The following is a 26,285-nucleotide window of genomic DNA, read 5'->3' as shown; positions in this document are numbered from 1 at the left end:
TGTTTTGGTGGGCGTTTTATAGCAGATTCCCTAAGAGACTAGAACAGTTTGATGTTTATCATGTAATTTTTTCCGGTTATTGAAACGGCATTTTGCAGTAAAATAAACATCATTAAATTTCCTTCTGTCTTGCTGCCAATGGTTGCATTTCTAAAAAAGGCGGGGTGAGTAGTTTATAAATCATAAGTATTTTGTAAATCCCTAACAAAAAAAGTCCTTATATTGTAGATGCTTTTATTAAATGAATTCTCTGTAAACAAGAAAAGAAAACAAATGACACGTACCACATATCTCCAACCAATCCGGACAAAGAGAAGTCCTACGCTAGTCTCTGAGTATACAGTATGTGCCTAGAGGTGTGGTTTTAGACATAACATTAAAAGTAAAGGATTTGTTTTAAATTTGAGTTTCAAAACAACTAGCGTCATCTTCCTCACCCTAAAATCCCTGGCTTTACCTTCTAACATTATCTGCAGTTCTGGTACTTTTAATTAACTGTCGACAGCAATTTCATGTAAGAGACTTGTGAAAGGTTAGTCCAAGGACAATATCGCAAGACTATGAATTGTCAAAACTGGCCTCTGGTTGTTAATTAGTGTAATTCGTTTCCTCAGTGTCTATTAGGGGAAGTGAAGCTGTGACCCGGAGTATAGAGTGTGCATCACTAAGTGCTTTATTACTGCACTACAGACATTATTAAAATCACTAACTCCCAGATGTCTTTCTGTATATTGCCATTGTAATATACATGACATGGACTATAGAAGTTTCAGTCCACACACACACACACACACACACACACACACACACACACACACACACACACACACACACACACACACACACACACACCTTGGAAACCAAAAGGACAAAAGGCGGTAAAATGTTTACCTCATAAAGACCAAACAAAGTCCCTTGAAGGCTTAGTTGAGTATTTAGATTCACAGAGAATTTATAACCAGAGGTTCATTATCTCTGTTCTGTCTCTGTTTGTAAAGATGAGCAGCGTTAGTGATGTCAGTTGCTTGCAGATTTGCCATGATAAGCTGGTACAGTGTGTGCAGATCTGTGTGTTGTGTGTGTATGTGGTGTGTGTGTGTACCTTTTGGTTTCTAAGGTATTTGAGTGTGTGGGCATATTTTTCTATCTTAGTGGGGACTGAATGTCTGTACAAGGACAGGAACATCAGACAGACGTTTTTTTTTGTGTAGGTGTGTGGGGGGCATTTTTTTACAACTTGGTGGGGGACAAAATGTCTATACAATGATTGTAATGTCAGACAGTTTGACATTGTGGGGGCACTTTGCTTGCACACAGAACACAAAAATCTGTAGCTAAAATTACAGTGTACCTTTGATTTGTGTGTGTGTGTGTGTGTGTGTGTGTGTGTGTGTGTGTGTGTGTGTGTGTGTGTGTGTGTGTGTGTGTGTGTTTAAGCACTATACCTGACACATTAAACATTAACAGTCTTCGTCTGGCTGACTGAACAGAGGGACAAGCACTCAGATCCTCTTAGAGACAGAATGGCTGACTGTAGCACTGCAGCATCACACAAACACACACACACACACAAGCACACACACACACACACACACACACACACACACACACACACACACACACACACACACACACACACACACACACACACACACACACACACACACACCTCCCCAAATCAGAACCACACAAATAATGGTGAGTAGTATGACAAGCTCAATTTTATGCACTCAGGATCAGAAGCCATATCAGCTCAAAAGTCTTCAAGATGTTCAGTATTACAATCATCACTTAGATTAATCCACCTCAGCTATAGCCCACGTCTAGACAGGACGCTAATTATGTTCTATTTACTCGAATTTTGTCTGCCAAAACCCTCAAAATAGCCTTCGATTGCAATTTCTCTTCTAGCCCACACACATCCCTGATCATCTCTGTAGCTGAAGACAGCCTGAGCTCAGGATATAAACCAACGGACTGAAATAGATTCTACAGCTTCCTCTGAACATGTATTCTATTTAAATGCTAGTTTTCATATGTTGTAAATGTCACTAAAAAAATGCCTTCACACAAATTGCAAGGTAGCACGTACAGCATGTGCCAGATAAGGAAACCATTAAAAGGGAAACAATAAGAAATTGTACAATGCCAGGATATTAAAAACAAAACCATGCGCTTTAACTATTGTGAGAACACAAGGTTGTCAGCTGCTCTTCCCGGGCAAGACTTTGGGGTGGTCAAGCGGGACTAGCAAATAAATGTGCATTTGTAGGAAAACTAAGGGAAAAATCACTTGTTGTGCCAAGAACATAAACACAATGACCTTGGGTGAAATGTGCTATATTCTATTCAGACCAGGGTTTATCAGGTCTGTGTCACACATGTTAAACAGCTGCTTTTCAAAATGCATCTTTCTTTGTATTACACACAGCAAGCCAAAGCCAGTGATATATTAAGCCTAGCTTATTATACTCCCCCTGCTTATACTCTAAAAGCTGAAGTACATACAAACACACACGCTCAGCGTACCACCGGGTACTTACACTGCAGTTACACTATGGCTAAAACCACAAGCCTGTGCAGCAGTTTACCACAGGTTATGCACTGGTTATGCACAGCACTGTTCAGAAAAACAAGTCATGTAAATACATTGCTGGAATTGTTCTCTTTTCTAGCTTGTAACCAACACACGTTCTCCATTCACGGATATCATATCTGAATAAACATAGCTCTAGAGTCAGAATGTCTTCCAGTGGCATCCTAAACATACCTGTTATATATCACTTCCAAACTCCTTTCCTCTTCTCTCGACTTACCAAGTGTGTGCGACTGTGAAGCGCCGTCGGTGGCGGCTACCCTTGTTGACCATGAGTCTGCGGAAGAGCCGCGGGGAGCTGCGTGGGGACACTTTGGGAGATGTGACTAGTCTGGGGGGCTCCAGTTCCAGTCGCATGTGCTCCTTGAAGGTGCGGATGCAGGGCTCCGGGTCTGGGGCGCTCAGCTCGTTTGAGGACATTCTGATGGACGTTGGCTGATGGACAATTTCTGGTACAATTCAGTCTCTTTGTCGTCCTTGCGGAGTCTTTTTGTCTGTTCTGTTATGTCATGCAAGCTGATTTTCTGTCCAGTGAACAAGCTGCCTTCCAACACTGCTCTGTCTCTCTCGGCTTCTGGCACTGGAGCAATCCTTTGCGTGTGCGCTGAGTGTTACTGACACACTAAGAGGAGGCGCAGTCACACCTGCTTCCTGAGAGAAAAAGAAACACACTTCTCTGTCTGCACTCTGTAAACACGACCTCCCTTCTCCAACCCCTTTCTACCGCCTTCTCTGTCTAAGAGGAGTCATCTGACTCTTGTTAGATGTTGCTATTCCAACTCCTCTATACTTCACTCATGCTGCTTTCTTTTTATTTCCCCTTGTAGATCCGTCCGTTTTTCTCACTTTACCCAAAGTACAGTACACACACGCTTCTCTGTTTCTCCATTCAGCTCCAGGAACCTCCACAATAAATCAGGCAGAAGGGAGCTGAGAGCATCGCTTCAGCCGTCATCAGTTGCTCCGTTTCTTGCTCATGCTCATTACGTGTGCTCACTACACACTCCCACTCCCTTACTGCAAAAAAAATTGCTCAGCACACACACACACACACACACAGAGAGAGAGAGAGAGAGAGAGAGAGAGAGAGAGAGAGAGAGAGAGAGAGAGAGAGAGAGAACAGAGAAAGAAAAACACTAAGGAAAGCACTCTAAGGAGGCACACCTAAGTCCGCAGCCTCAGGCAATATCTTCATTGAGAATAAACAGCATAACTGGACAGATGAAAAAAAGACACACAGATAGTGACGGTTGAAGCTCCGCCCCCAAGGCTGGCTGATTGGTCTGCTACAGCGGGTGCCTCGATGTAGAAGCAAAGTGAGGCTGCTTTATTCTGATGATGGCTTTTGGCCTTTCACAGCTCAGCGCTTTTCAGGATGGCAACAAGGAAAGAAAAAAAATTCTGAAGCAATTCAAACCTTGGATTAGCTGTGTGGGAAAGATAAGCACCCAAACGTAGGCACGGAATTGTTCCCCGGTGATTTACGGCTTTAGGAATTTTGAATGTGCCGACTTGATTCGGTAATTATGAATGAGGGAGAAGCACTGCAGAAGGCAAAAAGAAAACTCCAGCAGCATTTGAGTGAGCTCGGAACACAGCACGCTGCCATTCAGACCGAGATGACTCATTTCGTTTGGAATTAGAAACAAGGTGAAAAACAGAAGCTCGACTTCAGGCCAAAGACAGATTCTATTCGCCTTGAAAGAGGCATAAACAAAACACGAACGCATGAATCAATCATGTAATTAACGTGCAAGACACAACGCATGGCAAATCGACCGGGTCACTACGGCATGAGGGTAAATATCTCAGGAATCGACGTCCCTGTAAATGTCACCATAGTGCTCTAAAGACACTAAAAGATCTAACGCTGACTGCTGGATCCAGAGCCACTATCTCAGGTTTTACAGCAGTATTCTGGAGACAAAATGTACACCGTTCTGCCTTCAGCAAGAAATCAACCTGTCAGCCGCCGTCACCCTAATCCTCACCATGGAGACCGTGAAGAAGGAAGGAAGGGGGGGTGGAGAGATTGGAAGATGACGGCAAAGAAAAACAAAGTGTACAAGACATGAATGTTGAGCTAAAATGAACTAAAATGTCAAATTCATGAATTGCAAATGAGCATTTAATCATCGGCCTCATGCTTAAATTTGACACAATGCTCGATGAGTCCCTGTGATGGAACCCGATCCTTTGTTACACAACAGGATCTTCGTGCTTTGCACACTTTCATTTAGGATCTTATTTTGAATAATATGGTTAAAAAAAAAAGATCTAATTTTCAGGATAATTAGTTGTGTATTACCTGCAGATTAACTGTCTTCTGCTTTTCATGAATCTGTATGATTACAGTAGTTATCCCAAGAATTCAAAATGTTTTATTTACATGAAAAATAAACAATGTTAAGCAGTCAGAATTGTGTAGCCAATCAGGGACTTGATTTTTATGGATATTTTCACCAAATCTTTTTCTGAATGTACAGTTTGATTGCAGATAAAGAACAAACTAAAAACATTTATCTTTGTAGAACATCTTTAATAATGTTTAGCTCTACAGAGATGGGATGTGGTAGCCTAGTGGTTAAGGTGTTGGCCAATTGATCAGAAGGTTATGAGTTTGAATCCGGTGTCCACCAACCTTGATTGCTCATTTGTATAAATTGTAATAAAAAATGTAAGTCACGATATGGGTATGTGCTAAATGCCAGAAATGTGAAACATTTATCAAAACGATCTACTATGACAGGAGTACTGATCAGACATTGATGATTGCTGCTTGGGTGGTTTTCAACATCCAAAAAAAGTCATTTGTATTTCAGTTTTAGAACTACATTTATAATAGTGTCTATATGATGTCTGTGTTTTTAGCACAGTTTTGTTAACACTGATGAAAGAAATGAAAATGCAATGTTTACATGGAACTATAATTCGAAACCAGCATCTGATTGATCATTTCAGAATTTAACAGCACTGTAATCAGTAAAACTTGTGTATTTCTATTTAAAGACGACTTCAAGATTCTAACGTCATGTTTACGTTGCATTTTTTGTCTTGCCTTGTGTGTCAAAAAAGATGGAATATTATAACATCATATTTTCCCCAGACATGCTAATACGCTTGAATGATAAGCGCTGTTCAGAACCAATAGATGTTTTTGCCATCGACTCTAAACCTAAAGAATTGAAGCGACATTATTTAGAGTATGTGATGATAAGCTTCCAAATAAGCTTCATGTTGCAAGCTAGAAGTGTGTGCCTTGTTTGGTGGGTAACGTTGCAGACTAGGATACGATCTGTTGCAACGTGGACCTTCACATTCAGAATTGATGCAGTCGTGACTTTTCAGAGAAGCTGTCCTGGGCCCTGAGTGGGGGAGATTTAAAGGGGACCTTACATTATTGAAAGGGTGAGATAAAACTCTCTTGCTCACAGCTAAGGTAAGAAAGTAAAAAAAAAAAAGCCAATCTACTCAACAGGGTCTGTCTACCACCGGTCCATTCATAAACAACGGAAATGCTGAGAATGATGGAGAGGATGAATGGATACAATGAAGGTGTGAGGAAGAGCAACATGAGATGACAAGAACAAGAAGCAACATGTCACTCAATATCACACCTGAAAAGTACAGACATTTTCACTTCAACATTTCAGTTCAGTACCTACAGAAATATCTATCTACTGCATCTGTAGTGTATGTGTGATTACCACTGACCTGAACTTTGAGTAAATGGTGCAAAGCCTCTACTTCATCCTAAAGGCCATTATGTTGTTAAATGAACATTTATCTTTGTAGAACATCCTCAATAATGCTTTCCTCAAAGGTAATCTGAATAATTTGTCCTTGCAGAGATGGCAGTACATTTAGAGTAAGGAGAAATATATTGGTTACACAGTACACAGCACACCATTTTAAAGATAATACAAGCTGCAAGCTGAAACAGTGAATAGTAAAGAAAACATTTATAGCCCTAATATCAGCTCTAAAGTTTAATAGACACCTCCAGCGTCGGTTTTAAATCATTCGACCTTCGTCTGTACCGAGAATGGCACAAAAATACAATTTTATCACATTATTTAAAATGGACCATTGGCGTGAAGGCAGATAAACACATTGTGAAATCAGATATTGCTTTTTTTTTCAAAAGGGAAGACTTTGGAATTATGTGTTATCAAAATATAAACTTAAAGACACCCATTTACTGGCTGATTAACATGTGACAATGCTTTTCACTGTATTGTTCAAATGGGTAATAATACATAGAGGCAACTTTGGTAAATCATTCTCTCCTGCCTAAGACCTGTATTACTATAGTAACAGTTGTATTTATAGTTTTGTGTTATACACTCACCTATTTTAAGCTTGCAGAATTCAACAACCGACCTATAACTATAAATAAGTATGTTTTACATCATATCTTTGCACAAACCCTGAAACAATGTGGTAACTGTACATACTGTATACAACACATGGAAAACAGAATGGTTTAATACTACAGTATTACAGTAATCTTTTACATGTTAATCCTGGTTCAGTTTGCTGTAGAAAGCAGACCCAGTCAAAGCTTTTTGACAATCCTGTGTTACTAGTACTGACTTACTGTCCTCTAGTGCTGCCATTTAGTTCCACTGTGAATGTAATCTTGTTTTTAGTTCATGAAATATATGGAATTGAAAGACTGAAGTGAGGTTCAGGTTAGGTGAACAGTCACAAATGTCATGGTAGCCATAGCAGTGGCACTAATGTCACCACTCTTTCCATTCACTGGGCTTGGGCTGAGCAGTTAAGATACAAAACAACCATCTATTCATCCAGCATCCTTTCATTTCTACTCTTTATATTTATCCATCCAGCCAATGCATTATACATTTATCTAACACACAGCATTTATTTACATTTCTATTTCTGGCCTTTAGCAGACACCTTTATACAGAGTGACTTACATTTTATTTCAATTTATACAACTGAGCAATGGAGGGCCAAGGGCCTAAGCGATTAAGGGTTAAGTGGCAGCTTGGCGGACCTGGGATTCTAACTCATAAGCTTCCGATCAGTAAGCCAACACCTTAACCACCAGGCTATCTAACCATCCACTCACATGTCCACTCACTACACATCCATGCATTCACTATCTATCCATTAAACACCATCCATCCATCCATCCATCCATCCATCCATCCAAACATGTATCCTTCCATCTGCTCATCCATCCATTTATTCACTATCATTCCACTATCCATCCACCCTTATATCCGCTATCCACTCATCACTACACTATAAATCCATCCGGCCACTGTTCTAAGTCTGCAGAGCTGGAACAAGAAAATATAAGCTGTGGTCTATATTATATACTGCAACTGTTAACCAATAGCTTGTTCACAAAATCCTGATTATGGCTTAAAAATAGCAGCTGTACTCCTTTAGTCTCATTGCTTATGGATGCTCTATAAATGTCCCCCCCACAACCCACTTGGGGCAATAACCACAGTCAATCCCAGCTGCAACCTAGAACTAAAATAATCGTGCTACACATTTTTTGTCTCTACAGAAGCTTTTGTTCCTGATACGAAATGCATTAATGCGCAGCTTTGACAAGTGAAACCATTACAGAATGTAATACAGCAGGGCAGAGGACAAATATGTGGTGGTGGTGGTGTGTGTGTGGGGGGGTCCATCTCTCAAACCATTAGCACTCCAATTACAATGCATTTACAATAGATAGCAAATCATTACTTCACATGAATTACACTAATGCAAAATAAATGCCCCGTGTCGCATTCGCATTAGGTGATCCTTCAATGACCGCTGCATTCACTGTCACGTAACTGTAAAATCTCTTTTCCATCAAGCCGTATAACGCTTTTAATGGCATGTATATGTGCACAAAGTGAACACTGCCTCTTTATCTCATTGTCTGTGGAAGACAACTGTTCTGTTCTGTTACTGTTCTGAGGAAAACGTATTACTAAACAAACAGGAAAAGACTCTAAATGACTCTACAGGTTATCCCAGTGCTGCCCTCTAAGGACAAAAAAAAGCAATATGTTTACAAGGGGCAACAACAGAAATCACTGTAGAAAAGCTTTTAGATGAAGGGTCTGTCTTAAGCATTTGGTGTAACTTCATACTAGTTTCCAGTAAATTAAACATAGGGGCCCAATGAAACCTGGTACAGTGTAACACAATTGTTATTGTGATAAAATATTCACACCGGAGCCCTTAAAAGTCTGTGATTGTGCGATGACAGAACATATCTTTACATTACATTACTCCTCAACCAAATAGCAATATACTGATGTTCTACAACTAAATTATGCCAACACATGCATGAAAGTAGGTCCCTGAGGGTGACGCATTTCATATTTTGTTTCAGCTACATCAAATCCAGCTTCATTACAGAACTGAAAAAACTGACACGTGTTTTAAACAAAGCCTCACCATTCTGAGTCCACAGGCGTGATGTCGATGCGGGGCGGCCTGATGAAGGGTAACGTGGTCGGACGACAGATTATCTCCTCATCAGGGGTCCGTGACCTCTCTGTCTGTCGCCATGACAGCGGGGGCAGCTGCAGGTTTCCTGAGAAACGACGTCGCCCGCGGCGCAGGTCCACTCCGAGAGTACAAGCTGGAGATGTGAAGGACTCACTGAGAGTACAGTCTGGAGGGTCTTTACTGTCCTATAGAGACACACAGAGACACAAACACAGAGTGCAAGTTACTTAGGATCCGATTTTTTTTAATAATAAATCAATTGCAGGATTTTCACCTGTAACATTTGAGTGTTTACATAATAAAATACATATTTAGGTGTTTTATAAAAGCATTTCTACTTTTTTTCTACTACTACTTTCAGCTTTTCCCGTTAGGATTTGCCACATCAAATCATCTGTTTCCACCTAACTCTCTCCTCAGCATCCTCTTCTCTCACACCAGTTACCTTCATGTCCTCATTTAACACATCCATATATCTCCTCTTTGGCCTTCCTCTTGACCTCTTACCTGGCAGCTCCATCTCCAACATCCTTCTACCAATATAACCATCTCCCTCCTCCGTACATGTCCAAACCATCTCAATCTATCCTCTCTGACCTTGTCCACAAAACAGCTAATCTGAGCTGTCCTTGTGATGTGCTCGTTCCTAATCCTGTCCATCCTCGTCACTCCTAAAGAGAACATCAACCTCCTCATCTCTGCTACCTCCATCTCTGCCTCATGTCTTTTCCTCACTTCTACAGTCTGTGACCCATATAGAAGAGCTGCTCTCACTACTTTCTTTTACACCTTTCCTTTGATTCTTGCTGACACTCTTCAGTCAAACAGCACTCCTGACAATTGTATCTACCCACTCCAACCCGCCTGCACCCGCCTCTTCACCTCTTTTCCACACTCCCTGTCACACTGTATGGTTGTCCCCAAATACTTAAACTCGTGCACCTTCTTGACCTCAGACCCCTGTAACCTCACTGTTCTACTTTCCTCCTTCTTGTTCATTCACATGTATTCTGTCTTACTACTACTGACTTTCATTCCTCTTCAGAGCAGACCTCCACCTTTCCAGGTGTCTCCACCTGCTCTCTACTCTCAGTACAGATCACAATGTCATCCGCAAACATCATTGTCCACGGAAATCACTGTCTGACTTCATCTGTCAACCTGTCCATCACCATAGCATACATCCTTGATGTAGCCCCACCTCCACCTTGAACTCCTCTGTCTGACCTACAGCACATCTCACTGCTGTCATACTCCTCTCATACATATCCTGAACTACTCTGATGTACTTCTCTTCCACTCCTGACATCCTCCTACACTACCATACAGTAGCTCCTCTCTCGGCACCCTGTCATACGCTTTCTTTAAATCCACAGAGACGCAGTGCAGCTCCTTCTGACCATCTCTGTACTTCTCCATTAACATTCTCAAAGCAAAAATTCCATCAGCAGTGCTCTTTCTGGGCATGAAGCCATACTGCTGCTTACAAATATCCACTTGCTTTCTTAGCCTAGCTTCCACTACTCTTTCCCATAGTTTCATTGTGTGCCTCATTAACTTTATACCTCTGTAGTTGCTACAACTCTGCACATCACCCTTGTTCTTAAAGCTCGGCACTACAACACTTCTCCTCTACACCTCAATGCCATCTTCTCACTCTCTCTAATACTGTTAAACAATCTAGATAGAAACTCCACCGCTGTCCCACCTAGACACTTCCATACATCCACAGCTGTTTCATCTGGACCAACAGCCTTTCCACTCTTGATTCACCTCAGAGCCTTCCACACCTACTCCTTTCTAATCTTTGCTATTTCCAGCTCTACATTACATTTTCCCCATTCATCAGTTCCTCAAAATACTCCTCCCATCTTCTCTGCACACTCTCCTCACATTTTAGCACCTTTCAATCTCTATTCTTGATCATGCTTATCTGTTGCACATCCTTCCCATCTCTGTCTCTCTGTCTCGCTAATCTGTACAGGTTCTACTTGCCTTCCCTCGTGTTTAACCTGGCATACAACTCATCATATGCTTTCTGTTTGGCCTTTGCCACGTTCCTCGTCACTCTGCTCTTCCTGACCAACCAAAGCCTGTCTCAGCTTCTGTCTAAATTCCTCACAACATTCTTCCTTTTTCAACTTCCATCATTTGGTCTTATTTTCTATCTTTCTTCTCCTCTTTTTTCTGTCACTAATCTCTCTCAGACTGCCTTGTCTACATAGAATTTAATCTGCCTGCGTACTCCTACCTCTACTCTTATATGTAACTCTATGTTCCTCTGTCTTCTGTAAATAAGTGTTAACTACAATCGTTTTCATCCGCTTAGTCCACCACCATCTGTCCTTCTAGGTTCCTTTCCTTAACACTAAACATGCCCATCACCTCCTCATCACCTCTGTTCCCCTCACCAACATGCCCGTTAAAGTCTGCTCCAATCACTCTCTCCCATCAGGGAATAAACCCTCTATCACCTCATCTAACTCACTAAAGAATCTCTCCTTCTCACAGCCTACTTGTGGAGCATAACCACTGACGACATTCAACATCACCCCTTTACTTCTAACTTTAAACTGATTACCCTGTTTGACACACTCTTTTCACCTCTAAAACATTCCACACCAGCTCATCCTTCAGGATCACTTCTACCCCATTTCTCTTCCTATCCACACCATAATAAAACAGTTTGTATCCCCTAACAATACTACATTCTTTGCTCCCCTTCCACCTGGTCTCCTGCACACACAATATATCCACCTTTATTCTCTCCATTATGTTCACCAGCTCTCTACCTTTCCCTGTCGTTGTACCAACGTTAAGATTCCCTATATTCTCGTACCTACAGTATTCACTTGCCTTTCCTCCTCTCTCTCTCTCTCTGTCTAAGAAACCTTCTCCCTCCTCTCCTTCCTCGTCCAACAGTTGTCCAATTTCCGCCAGCACCCTGTAGGTCAACAGTGCCGGTTGCTGTCGTTGTTAACCTCAACTGATCCGATATGGAATTCCCACTGACGATTTGCATGTTTAAAGCTGACATGTTTTACTCCGGATGCCCTTTCTGACATAACACACTCTATTTATCCAGGCTTGGTACCGGCACAGACGTCACTGGCTTGCAAACCCTGTGGCTAGATTCCAAAAAATGTATAGTTTATTATTTAACTAATAATTTTTTATATAACCATATTTAGGGATGTGCGAAAAATTTAATTTCATGACACTTGAAACTTGACTTGAATAATACTAATGTTAAGTGAGCTTTAAATGAACATTTTCCACATTTAGTCTGTGCCTATTTAATAAAAAACAACAATAATTTGTCTGAAAGATGAGTGAACATAACAGCAAGAACATTACAAACTAACAAGAGAGAAGCTTCTCTTTGCCTGATAATTCTGTGCCTTCATAAATCTTAGTTTTGTTTCAATTTAATACCTATAAGATATTTATAAGCATACTATGTGTCAAATAAATTATGGAGATGAGCTGAGTAAAAGGGTTTCACGTTTAAGACGTTTAATATTCTCAGTATTTTGGATGAAAGGTAACAAGTCCAGCTGACCGGATTTAAATTTCATTCATTTCTACCAGAATTTGAATCAGTCATTGAGAATATTGACTTATATCATTTTAATATCCTGCTTGGCTGCTTTACAGAATCTACTGGATTAATATCTAAACCTTGTGTAATATCTAACACTTGCAATGGTTTCTGTATGTGACACGACAGCCTGTCTCTAACAAGTGATAAACTAAACTTTGAGAAATTCAGCTAATGTTCCAGGTCCAGTCAGCGATATTATCACGTCTCGTTTAACTGAGATATAAATGCAGCAATATACATTTTAGATGATGCACTAATAGGTCTGAGACCAAAATGAAAATCTGTTATTTTTATTTTTTATATTCTGGAATAATAGGGGGACACGGTGGCTTAGTGGTTAGCACGTTTGCCTCACACCTCCAGGTTTGGGGGTTTGATTCCCGTCTCCGCCTTGTGTGTGTGCAGTTTGCATGTTCTCCCCGTGCCTTGGGGGTTTCCTACGGGTACTCTGGTTTCCTCCCCCGGTCCAAAGACATGCATGGTAGGTTGATTGGCATCTCTGGAAAATTGTCCGTAGTGTGTGATTGCGTGAGTGAATAAGAGTGAGTGTGCCCTGTGATGGGTTGGCACTCCGTGCAGGGTGTATCCTGCCTTGATGCCCGATGACGCCTGAAGTGACCCGAGAAGTTCGGATAAGCGGTAGAAAATGAATGAATGAATGAATATTCTGAAATAACCAGATTTCAGAATATTGCAATATCTAAATCAAATAATATGAATATCAGTATAATTAACATTTAATATCTAAGATTATGCACTATATATAGAAAGCAGAAAGCACAGCTGAATTATTTTCACTGGGCACTTTTGGACCACACTTTATACCTTTTCATTGAAAATTCACAAATGCACCACCACGTTTCATCACTAGAGGGAGACACAAGTCTTCTAATTTTTCGTGAAGGACCAGAAAAAATCACAAAGCCCTGGAAAGGCTGGCTGCCAATACTGAAATATTTTCCAGTAGTCACAATAGTGAAGAATAATAAGTAATCGAAATTCTGCTCCATATCATTTGCACTTTAGTTCTGAAAAGATAATTATCTGATGTATTCAAAAAAAAATAATATTAATACAAATAATACAAATGTTCTTTCTTGACATGTCACAACAAACCCACAGAACAATACTACATGCTACTGCACTGCAACACTCACAAGTTCACTAATAAACTTTAGATAAAGTTCATCATGACAGACAGACAGACAGACAAACAGACAGACAGACAGACAGACAGACAGACAGATAGAAGTTTAAAGTCAGCGACATAGAGCGGATCAATAAAAAACTGATAAACCGCCGACAAGTATAAGCCACATGTAAATAAATATGTTTTTACCCACCAGGGTTCAAATGTCATGTCTTTTTACATTCTGCTTTAATTAATTGCATTTAAGATTTTTTTGAACTCTTTAAATTGTTGAAACAGAGGTTCTGTTTGGTGGAATGAGGGTATTTCAGTCAACACCAGGTGGTAAATTTGGTGCCAAAGATATAACTTCTAAAAGATAAAGACTAGAATACTGACTCTAAGAGATTTGAAGCACCATTGAGTACTTTAAGTCTCACGAGGAATACGAGCCTGAGGCAGGAAAGGCTGAAGCACGCAAAGCTGAGATGCACAAGGCTAGTGAAGAATCTGGACAACACAACTGATGACACGAATGGTTCACACTATTTGTTACCATCATAAGCACAAAGGTCACTTGCAACTAAGTTCTATATATTATATTCTATTATATTGTCACAAATCTGTATCCACTTGCCCTTACTGTGTGAAAAGCTTCCTCTGTGCTCATTGTTCTTCACGGTCCTGCCTCCTACAGGTGATAAAAGAAAATGGACGCTCCAAGGGATTCGGCTTCGTGAGCCACACCTTGTCCCAAGATGTCACGAATGCCATGAACCAGATAATGGCAGGATGCGGGGCAGGAAGCAAGAAGTTTATGTGGGACTGGCTCAACAAACAGAAGAACGAAAGGCTCACCTTCAGAGGATGTTCGGCCAGCAGTTTAACGCCAGACAGCCTCCATACTACAAGAAGAACACCACAGCTGTTCAGACGTCTCAATCAGAGGACATTGTCCAAACTTTTGAGGCAGCTGCTTCAAAGGACACTGTCCAAGCCTTCAATACAGCTGCTGCAGAGAAAAGCGTTGAAGCCACCGAGACAGTTGCCTAAGAGGACACAGTCAAAACCATGAAGACAACTGCCACAGAAGACATTGTTTGGGCTGTCGAGACAGCTGCCTCAGTGGAAACTCTTGGGGTCATTGAAACAGCTGTCAGAGAAGATATTGTTTGGGCCGTCGAGACAGCTGCCACAAAAGACGCTATCGAAGCTGCCGAGAGAGGTACCTCAGAGGACTCTTTGGGGTCCTCAAGACCGCTGCCACAGAAGACACTATTGAAGCTGTCGAGACAGCTGCCTCAAAAGACATTGTTGAAGCTGGTAAAATAGCTGCATCAAAAAACAATGTCAGGACACTGTTTAAGCCTTCAAAACAGCTGCTGCAGAGAAAAGCATTGAAGCCACCGAGACCGTTGCCCAATAGGACACCGTCAAAACCATCGAGACAACTGCCACAGAAGAAATGTACACTTAAGGTCTGCCATATAACTAAAGCCACAGACGCTGATGAAGTGCCTTCTATATCTGTGGCATCTGTGGACACCAGACAAACATAAACACACATTTCTGCTATGTAAATGAGACAGCTTTTATCAGCACACTTTGCTGCCTGAATGTTGCACAGGGGAAAATCCTCTCAGGAATCCTGCCAGGTTAGCTCATCTGAGCTCAACAAGTCTTAAAATTACTCTCAGGTTAAATCTCGGGTTAGCTAGCCGACTAGTAGTTGAAGTGAAGAAAAATAAATAAATAAAAATAAATAAATAAAATAAACCTTAAATATAAAAACACTATAATGAGGGTGTTGTGTTTGGTAAGGATCACCGACCACAATTTAACCAAATACAAAGTATTTGTTTAATTTCCGTTTATTAATTTTTGGTTGTGTGTGTGTGTTTTTTCATTGGTTGCATTAAATCTTAAAGTGTCAGGCTCGATTAAGAACTCCAGGGAAGACGCGCTTGATTCCTGCCCGGTTCCACAGAGACAGCGGTGCAGACTGATACATTTTGGGCGCTGCGGCATATTAAATATATGATAAGTAGTCAAACAGTTTTTCTGTGTGAGAAACACGATGTGTGGCAGGAGAGCGTGATAAAAGACCCAAATGAGTGACTGTCACTCTCAATGCGTGACACTTGACAGCCCTGAATATATGAATATGACTTAAAAGATTCAGAAATCCTGCTGGGTTACCTTGCATTAGCTAACTAGATGCAATCATAATCCTCTCAGGAAATCTGCCAGGTTAGCTCATGGTACTGTAGGTATACTCAAGTCAAGTCAAGAAGCTTTTATTGTCATTTCATCTATATATAGCTGTCAAAGTACATAGTGAAATAAAATAACATTTCTCCAGGCCATGGTGCTAAATAAAATGATATAAAGCTACATAAAACAACACAGAGCTAAGGACTTAAAGTAAGTTGTCCTAGCTACATAAAGTGCATCGTGTTCAACCTTGTGCAAGACAAAAAACAGTGCAGATAGACAATAAAAAACTGTACAGGACAGATTCACAAAATAGTGCAAACCAGTATACATTTAGTAATTGAGCATTTGTGCAAAGTAAGAGGATAATAAACAATAAGAATTGTAAAAAGTGCAGAATAGCACTAAAGAAAATGTGCAAATAAATAGCTGGCTAGCTTTAGTAGTAAATCTAAATATATATGAATATGACTTACAATCCACACAGTCATTCTATCAGGTTAGCTCGTATTAGCTAACTAGTTAGTTTTAGCAGTTAATATTATTAACCTTTCCCCCCAGGAAACCTATCAGTTTAGCTCATTGAGGGTAGCTGACTAGCTTAAGAAATGAAGAATATACTGTATATGACTTCAAATCCATAGAAACAGGCTATCAGGTTAGCTTATATTAGTCTTAAGCAAGTCTTACTTGTCATAGTAGCTAACTAGTTAGTTTGAACATAGGATATTATCGTTTAAAGACCTTGGAAGGTTATACTATCTAACAATTCTGTGATTTCCAAAGGTACAATTTTTTTGTTAGAAATGAAAAAAAAAAAACATGATTAATGAGTCAAGCTAAAAAAGATAACTCTGTATCCTGATGTTCCTGAGCTGATATTAGTGGACAATCTTGTGACTGTAATTTATGCGCTAAAATGTCTCTCTCAATATCTACAATGTCATCATTCCCCTGTTGATTTAAAAGAACTGCACAATGATTGGCAGGAGTGGCCGCCAATCAAATGAGAAAGTGAGAATATGATAGAAAAGATATTGTATATTCAGTGTTCTGTAAAAAATATTAATTCACATCAACTTTATATTTCCAAGGTTTCAATTTCAAAGAAGAAATAATATTCTCAATGAAGCTTAAAAAAATGTATTAGAAATCTTGTCAGGTTAGCTCAGCTGAATGAATAATTAAATCTGTGAGGGGAAAAAATGTTTCTATATTAATATCAAACATTTCAATCATCTATATGAAGACAAATATCCATACTCTTAAGGTAGGTCTCCTCAGAGCTAGTCTCATTTTCATATCTGTGACTGAAGAGTCATTTATTGCAGTATTATCAATTTTCCAAATTGAAGAAAATCTTTTTCCCTAACAATAGAAAATACAGAACTACAATAAACCATCCATATAAGCACCTGTTATGTAAGAGGACAAATTTTTCATTTATGAAGCAATGATCAGCATTACAGTGCTGAACACATCTTTTACCGCAGCCTTTAACACCCTGTATCACTAAAGGTCACAAGTCCTTTTTTCATTCTCTCTGAGAAAAATGAGAATGCACATAATGCTGATCTCTGTACGTTCACATTTGCTATGAAAAATTACAGGAGAACAAAAAGGATAAATGTGAACTTTAAGCCACACAGATGACAAAGAAACGAGCTGCAGTTTGCATGTAACAATGAACAAAACGGTGCTGAGTGACACGAATGCTTATCTACATAAAAACACCTGACACACAACATATACTCCTGCAGCACATCCAGAGCTGGAGAGATGCTCCAGTCATGAATGCACCCACCTACACATTCCCACTTTGCACCTCATCGCTGGAGTCAAGAGCAACATCATAACTCTAACACGGTCTACAAAATATCCTTGTAATAGCAGACATTACGGACATTAAAACCATTCAGTGACCATGTTTAGACCTCCATTTCTCTGCTTTTTTGTGTAAGTGGAATAGACTGCTGAAGCAGATCAAACTGATGTCACGTTGCATTAGGTGCACCTCGAAGGACTGTATAAAAGAGTTTGAATAGAGATGACGATTGTCCTTAAGCAAAAGAAGTGATTAAATGACTCATGCGCATGAGCTAGGCTCAAAAGAGCTTTCAATATTTCACAGTTTGTTCTGTCCTCTCCAAAAAAAAACCACACAAAAGAGAAGCCCACGAGTACACTCTGCCTGGGTTGTTTTTCTGTCACTTATAGTGATAACAGTACTGAGTAACCTAGAGTACTCAAGCATATGTGAGGCACAAAATAAAAGTTATATAGCATGATATAATAGGATTATTACCAGACTTGTAGCTTCTAAGTCTTGCTGCTGTAATTATAGCTAGGCACATTCTAGGACTTTTTTACAATCTGCTCATACTGAAGCCAAATTTGAATTTGCCTTTGAGTATAATTCATGACTTTGTTATATTTAATTGGATTTTTTTTTGTAACCTTGCAAATGATCACAGTCGGAGATGTCAAAGTAACACACTTTATTTGAATGCAGTGCCTCCGCTAGAGCTGGAAGCTTTTAAATCATCTGCAGCATGTCTTGGTTGTGAGCTCACACTGCATGAGGAGCATCACATACACCCTCTCATCAGGCTGTGTCACAATTACAGTGTTGTATCCTCAGATGAACCCACAGAGCGAGAGAGAGAGAGAGAGAGAGAGAGAGAGAGAGAGAGAGAGAGAGAGAGAGAGAGAGAGAGAGAGAGAGAGAGAGAGAGAGAGAGAGAGAGAGAGACAAACATAGAGCAAGAGAGCGAGAAATGGCTGAGTAATCCATTCAAAATGTCCAGGTCTCTCCCTGCTTGTGAACACAGAGGTGACCTTCTAAAGGATACTGGTCTCTGGAGAAATGTGCGCTCAGCTCAGCTCCCTGCCAGAACACACACACACACACACGCACCTAAAAGTGTGACCTTTTTTGTCATCAAACTAATGTTGCTCATGAAGCACAGACTTTTCTCTTTGCAGCTAAAACTACATTAGTCACAGCCGATCAATGTGACACAATTTTAATCATTCCTCAGTGTGACTCTTTGTGCTGATCAATAAAAAGCAAAAACCAAGCTGAACTCATTATGCAATGAGGAACTGAAGCAACGAAGATCCAACTACAACACTGATTAGTTTAACACCTAAAGTTCCGTACAGTTTGGATGACAGTGTGGTACATTTGCCTGTTTACAAGTAAAAAGCAGTTGCAACTACAAAATCTGCAACTAAAATCAAGCATCGCGTTAGTTCTGGCAGGCCACGTCGTCAAGCGTGCATCAGCTGTTAATCAGCTGTCCAGGACGTGCACCAATCCGGTTACGACATCCGTATTACCCGACCATTTAAATTCCCATTCATAGAGTCGTTCACCGCTTCGCCGCTGCCGCGATCTAAACTCCCTCCTCCAACCCCGACTCCACCACGCCGGAACCCGTGTTCGCTGTACCAGTTGTCTTACATCTCCACATTTTTTTCTCTCTCTCTCCCTCCCTCTCTCTTTAATTATTTGATTATCTATCTATCCATTCATTTATTACTTTCCAAAAACGTGTAAGTGAGCTTATCAATACTATGCATGCTAGTGGTTCTGTTAGAGGGGGGGTCTATTCTATTTTCTAGTCGCTGCTCTCCCCGCTCTGTCCATGCATGCGCATGGATGGGCACGTGGATTCTTGCCCAGAACAGAACCATATCGCCAACACTAACCGTATGCATATCATCTAATTCCCTTGTGACAAAGTGGTCCTGACAGAATTAGCATTAAAGCAGAATTAGAGCACATTACACTGTCTTAAACTACTGCTGTGTTTGGGGTTTTACTGTATGTGTAGACACTCGATCATGTACAGGTCTAATGTAGAATTTGTTCAGTATTCATACACACACAACTGCAGACATTGTCTTTGACCTTAGTACAGGTTATGCAGCTAACATGAACCATCAGCCAAGGAGAGAAAGCGAGATGCCAGAGAAGAAATTCCCGAGACAGAGGCAAAAAAGTGAACATCTGTGCAGAACACAACAGAGCAGAGGTTAAAGCAGGTTCTCTACAAACTAACATACATAGTTACTGGTCTAGAGCTAGATATTTGTAAAAAAACAAAACAAAAAAAAACAAACACTGCTATCGTGTAGTTTTTATTTACATATTCACCCACTTACAGTATGCTACCTTCACACACAGCTAATTTATGGCTGAAAGTTGCCAGTCGCTCTACTATAAAGTCGTCAGTAGGTGTTCCTGCAGCAGGTTGGCATAGTAACAACATTTTCAGTGGGTGGCATAACTAGCATTCCAGATTCGTTTTCTTGCCGTCAAAATAAAACCTACAGTACCGAAGGGAGATTTGGCGTTTGTAAATAATTTTCAGCAGTATACTGTATATATGCATCATATCATTAGAGATGAAGAAGAAGCAGTGTGTCGTCTTTGCTGTACCGTCTTCACTCTCACTGACAGTCACTGCACCAAGTCAATTCAAATTCGCAAATGTGAACACATTCGCGTGCATCGCCGGACACGCCCACATCTAGACAGCAGCAATCGGTGTCAGTCACATATGAATGGTCTCTGGATGAATCAGCATCTTTTGGTTTCTATTGAAAATGGTGGATGACAATCAGCAAATGGACAGACTACCGTTTTCATTGAGTGTGGCCACAGTTGTGCAGTGTGGACAGGAATAAATTCACAAGGTCATCCAAATGATGGAGGGCTTTAATAAAACTGACGCATGGCTGTTGGAATGTAGGGAGCAACATATCAGACATGTAGAGAGTGTAGATTAGTCAATGAAGAACTGAGGATTGTTGATGATCTGACACCAACATTCATCCTGTGGGAACTGAAACACTGGCTCTGTGTGTCGCATTTGGCTTAAGCAAAGTTCTCTGGTCACTTGATTACTTTTACAATAAGTGCTATACTTTAATGCTGGTGCAAGCGTTATACACTCCCTGACAAAAGTCTTGTCACCTATCCAAGTTGTTGTAACAACAAATAATAACTTGACTTCTAGTTGATCATTTGGAATCAGAAGTGGCTTACAGTATATGAAAGGCAAAGGCCTCTAGATTATACTTATTTTACCAAAATAAAATCTTATAATGCCTTGATTTTTAATTATTTAGCAGTTAGGACAGAAAGAACTTGTTGTTCCTACAACTTGGATAGGCGACAAGACTTTTGTCAGGGAGTGTATAGTTGTTTAATGCATATACAGTGTATGGTTTTTTTCACATGGGAATGTGCCCATATTGATTAAATTTTAACTACTAATACCTTTCTAACAGTATTTTAGTCTGACAGACACTACAAAGCAGATAAGAAAGTCACTCTGGATAAGAGCATCTGCCAAATGATGGAAATGAAAGTGTGGATGTGGCATTTCATATATGTCAGTGCGGTGGGTTTTAAAATGCACTTACACTACAATTCATACAGGAAAACCTTTTAAAAAGGTCTTCTTTTTAACCCAGTCCTCCAGTTTAATTTTGACATTTGAATTAATCATTGATGCTTTTATTCAAATAGAATTACAATTAAGCTCTGCAGGTGATTTAATCCCCATACTCAAGATTCCATTAGCAGCAGGATGGAAACTTCTGACCAGTTCGACAAAATAATACACTTATCCAGAACGACTTACATTTTACCTCATTTTATACAACTCAGCAACGGAGGCTTAAGGGCCTTGCTCAGGGGCCCATTGGTGGTAAATTGGTGGACCTGGTGGACCACTCACAACCTTCCAATTGGTAGTCCAACAACTTAACCAGTAGGCTACCACACCACCATACTTTAGCTCAAACAAGTCAACAACTCAGCTTTGGCTATTAAACATGAATCTAACATTTGATAAGTCATTAAGTTACAGTATAATCCGTATACAATCCAAATGTTAAGGAATAAATCACTTTGGGACACATTGTCATATAAATATTATCAAAAACAGGGTGGTACACTTTTTGTTGCCAAAAATTCTGTTTTTCTATATAAGTATGGCACATCATACTATAATACTCTAATTACTATTAATATAAACAGTCGTCCGTTCCCTCATCAGACTCTTTTTAGTTGCTCTTGAAGATACAGTAATCACACAAAAAAAGTAATGTCACGGCCATAACACTGGTCACAAGAAAACACTTTATCATATGGTCTAGTACCACAGCAGGCTCAAGATTTCATTAGAACCAATAATTACTTAATAGAAAGTGAGAAAAAAAATGAGAAAACCACTTATACGGAATCAGAACACGTTACCATGGCAACCTGCCAACGACCTGTCCTAAACAGCAAATCTTTCAGATACTGTATATCTAAGCAGAGTAACCTGGAATAATGGAAACTTGTCATGTAACATGTCTACTGATAGATCTGTTAATATCCTTCAGCCTCTTACCTTTTACATTATCATGTGTGAGATTACAGAACAGAGAACAGGTTGAGGAAGTCACTGAGACATAGGTCAAATATATAATAGAAGGTTTCTGTTCCTGTGGGCGATGTTATGCTTGACTAACACACACACACACAAACATGCACATACACAAACAAACACACACACAGACACACACACACACACACAGTGTATGGTATTTGCACCATAATCAGACAATTTCAGACGTTACATCAATAATCCAAATTTCATATTTGTATTCACAAAATAGAACTTCCGGATGACAGGCAGTGTCTCTCTTTAATCTTATATCTCTTCTGATGTCTTCATAAAAAATAACAAAGTTTTTAATGTTTTCACAGCCTGAAACCTGAACTTTGCCATGTTGTATTGTTACATAAATCTGTCAGACAGTGGTGCAGGATTTAATACCTCATTGCTCGAGTTGATATTACAAAAGAAAAATCTCGAATTCAAGTCAGAATCGAATGTAACAGAAAAATAATTAAAGAAAAAATTTTTGGAATAAACTCCACTGGCAAACAAAAATCTCTAGAAGTAGTGTTTTTGTCTGTAGTTATGCCCGAGGTCTTAATTTGTTCATGAAAAGCTTATAATTATGTAAAAGTTGTGAGATATCATATACATTACTGTAAGTGTTACCAGATTTCTAATCTCATATTATTTCAGTACCAGGACTCTTTCCACTGTCCAATACTGACGTCTGATTGCAGACTCTGATTGAAAGCGTGATAAAGACACAAAAGAGAGATAAACCAAGTGGACGAGGATCACATCATTCCTGCTCAGTACAGATTCTCTTTATCCAGCTTGCCCTGTCAGGCAGATACAAATCTAGGAACAGCTTCTCCTAGTCTCTTTTCTGCCCCATATATTCAGGATTACTTTGTTCTTTTGATAAAGCATGTCTTACTCACCTCACAAGGCGACACACTCAACACACTCCTGCTCTTCCTCATCTTATGTGGAGTCTTCCTCGACCAGCTTCTCCGACACACCTGGGAAAAATCGACACAGCGTTATGTTAACAAGCTGTCTAAGGCTGAGAGAGCATGTCATCTTCTGAAAGACAGCTTCAACAGTCATTTCGTTCACAGCAGCTATAGTATATTCATCAGAATCTATCTGATCTGAGCTCAGACACTCCACGGTGTAAAATTAACAGGAAATTGCATAACTGAGATTATAGCAGTAATGACACTTTGAATAGTCTTGATTTGCTCAGTACGTGATGTTTAGATTACGCTCTTGGTAATATCCTTCTCTCACAAATCAAGCCTTTTTACAGCATAATATGTTTTACTGTTCATTGCCTCACATCACCTCCATGAGTTTTTTACTGTGTGTTATAAAACAATGTAGGATTAATGGTTGCATTTGTAAGTGATCAGGCAAATACAGCTAATTCTACAACGTCTTATTTCTGTGCCTCTGTCTGAGTGAAACAATCAATAAGAGCAAACCCTGTGGTGGCTCAGAACTGCTTCAAGCTGGGCTCGTTCACTAAATTATAGATGCTGCCCAAATAAAAGACCATCTGGCTACTTCACTATAATGTTCAAAGTTACAACAAGCAAACTTCTCCATTAAAATTTGGCAGATGAAGTAATATAATGCATAATGAGACTAATGGAATGTCAGATGTGAGGATGAAATCAAGGTTAATGCTAGTAAATACATCTGAAATCTAAAGGAAATAATAGATAATAATAGAAATACTGGAACTTCTTTTTCTCAAATTACACTATTTCCAGTGAGGTTATTAATGAAACACACACACACACACACACACACACACACACACACACACACACACACACACACACACACACACACAAAACAAAAAAGAAATGATATAATTGCAAAGTCCTGAAATATTACCAGTTTCAAAGAAAGGAAAGCATTGACAGATTTATGGTTACAGCACCAGGACTCACTAACGTACTTCAGGAGTCCTGAAAAACCAGAAAAAATGCAAGACTTCATACGGTTTTCAACAAAGATTCCATATCTGGGGAATATATTTCAAAAGACAGTACACTTTTTTAAGTCTTCGTATTTTTTATATGATATTGAAATTATTACAGCCTTACAGATTATATATTCTTTAAGAAATTACAGCTTTATGAATTTATGGACTTTAAGTAGTCAGAGTAACATCTTTTTCTTATTGTTTATTCGTGTAATTTTTCAATCAGCCAATACAGATTAAGAGCTTGAATGGAAAAAAATAAACTAATTATCTCAGTGACTCCTAAGACTTTCACTCTCTAGACACAAGTGAATAAATAGGGAAAAATGTTTTATTAATGAGAGATGTCAGAAAGGATGGCCGGACTGGGTCGAGCTGGCAGGATGACTATGGGAACTCAAATAAGCACTATTTCTAACCATAGTGATCAGAAAAGCATCTCAGAATGCACAGCACACATCTTATTAAATCTTCAGGCTTCAGGTGAACGGCACCTGACCGGATGGTATTGTTTGTTTTGTTTTGTTTTAACACCAGCAGTTTGCTGATTATTCAGACCAGCTCATCCAGCACCAACAAACCCTTGACCTGTATCTGCCTGATTTTATTCACTGAGCTTCTGACAAAAAATAATAAAAGTACTTAAAAGAGCTTCTCATTTTCAGTTTCCACATGCCTAGAAATCTGCCAGGGATGGTGAAGGACATATATCGTGTAAAAGCCAGCACTTGCCTTGATCCAATTTAAGCCACTGAATTTGAGTGATAAACAGCCTGCTGTGGGACACAAGGCATGGCAGCACTCTATATAATTTAACTTCAGTCATAAATCCTCAAAGACAGAATTCCAAATAGCCACCTGAAAGATAACATATCTTTGGTGATGTTTCTGAAAGCATCATAATGCAATGCACAGGCATTTCCCAAAACTTTTATTAACACAATGTAAATAAATTACATTAAAGTCACGACATCAAAAGAAAGATTTAATTGGATTTTGGTGTGATATTTATAATTTATTGTGTCTCTCGTGTACAGTACATTAAATCTATAATGAAATATAGGCACACTTCTCTTTCATCTAGATTGGAGAAAACTCCACACATACTGTACAGTACAGAAAGCAGAGCTCATCAGGCTCACTGAATTTTATCAGGACAAGCTCACAATTATTGGTTGTTAGGGAGGTTTTAGAAGATACTTGGACTTTGTAGATAGCTCTAAAATGGGCCTTAATTAGCGAAGCGGCTCCACATCATTAAAGTATCATCATGTTTTACAGTTTGAAAGATTTGGTTGTTATACTGTTTTATGTGGGTTGTTTTTTGTATTCAACCTTATTTTTAGTGTAGTTGTAATGATGGCTTGGATTATTTCCTGTCTGTGCACCAGGGGACGTTCCAGCAGGGATTTTCTTTATGTATTGTTCCATGTGTCTAAAGCAGGGGTGTCAAACTCAAATTCACAGTTGGCCAAAATATAAAACTGAGATAAAGTCACGGGCCAAACTGAATATTTATTGAAAAATTAACTGCAACTGATATGTAATGTTCAACCTTTTTCATATGGAAACAAACGCTCGTCTTTATAGCAGCTTCACTTTTTGATTTTGCTTTCATGAACATAGTCTGCGGGGAAACCAGACTTTTTTTCATCTCCTCCGCCTTCTGGAGCTTCTGCTTTACGTCCAGGTCCTTATACTTCTCATAATGTTTCGTTTCATAGTGTTGTCTTATGTTATATTCTTGGGTTAGACATGTTAGCTCCGTTAGCACACAAGACAAACAGATCTGTCCCTTATATTCGTGAACAGATAATCTGCCTCCCACCTGCCTTGAAAGCTCCTAC

General features: G+C 39.5%; 1 protein-coding gene across 2 annotated transcripts in view; it reads right to left on the bottom strand.

The window, feature by feature from the left end:
• The window catches only part of pde4ba (phosphodiesterase 4B, cAMP-specific a), a 144,861-nt gene that overhangs the window by 98,665 nt on the left and 19,911 nt on the right, over positions 1 to 26,285 (bottom strand). The window contains exons 2-3 of one of the 2 annotated variants that reach the window (XM_027146233.2): positions 23,384 to 23,464; positions 9,035 to 9,273 (exon numbers count right to left, since the gene is read on the bottom strand). In XM_027146233.2, coding sequence (XP_027002034.1) covers positions 9,035 to 9,273; positions 23,384 to 23,425 — 281 coding nt within the window. In that variant the 5' untranslated portion in view covers positions 23,426 to 23,464. Of the gene's footprint in view, positions 1 to 2,816; positions 3,570 to 9,034; positions 9,274 to 23,383; positions 23,465 to 26,285 lie in introns of those variants that run through there. The other variant, XM_027146234.2, reaches the window with a different exon arrangement.

The sequence above is a fragment of the Tachysurus fulvidraco genome, chromosome 5 (assembly GCF_022655615.1).
Source record: "Tachysurus fulvidraco isolate hzauxx_2018 chromosome 5, HZAU_PFXX_2.0, whole genome shotgun sequence".
NCBI classification, from domain to species: Eukaryota; Metazoa; Chordata; class Actinopteri; order Siluriformes; family Bagridae; genus Tachysurus; species Tachysurus fulvidraco.
The sequence above is the reverse complement of the archived record's forward strand: the minus strand, read 5'-3'. Positions and strand labels throughout refer to the sequence as shown.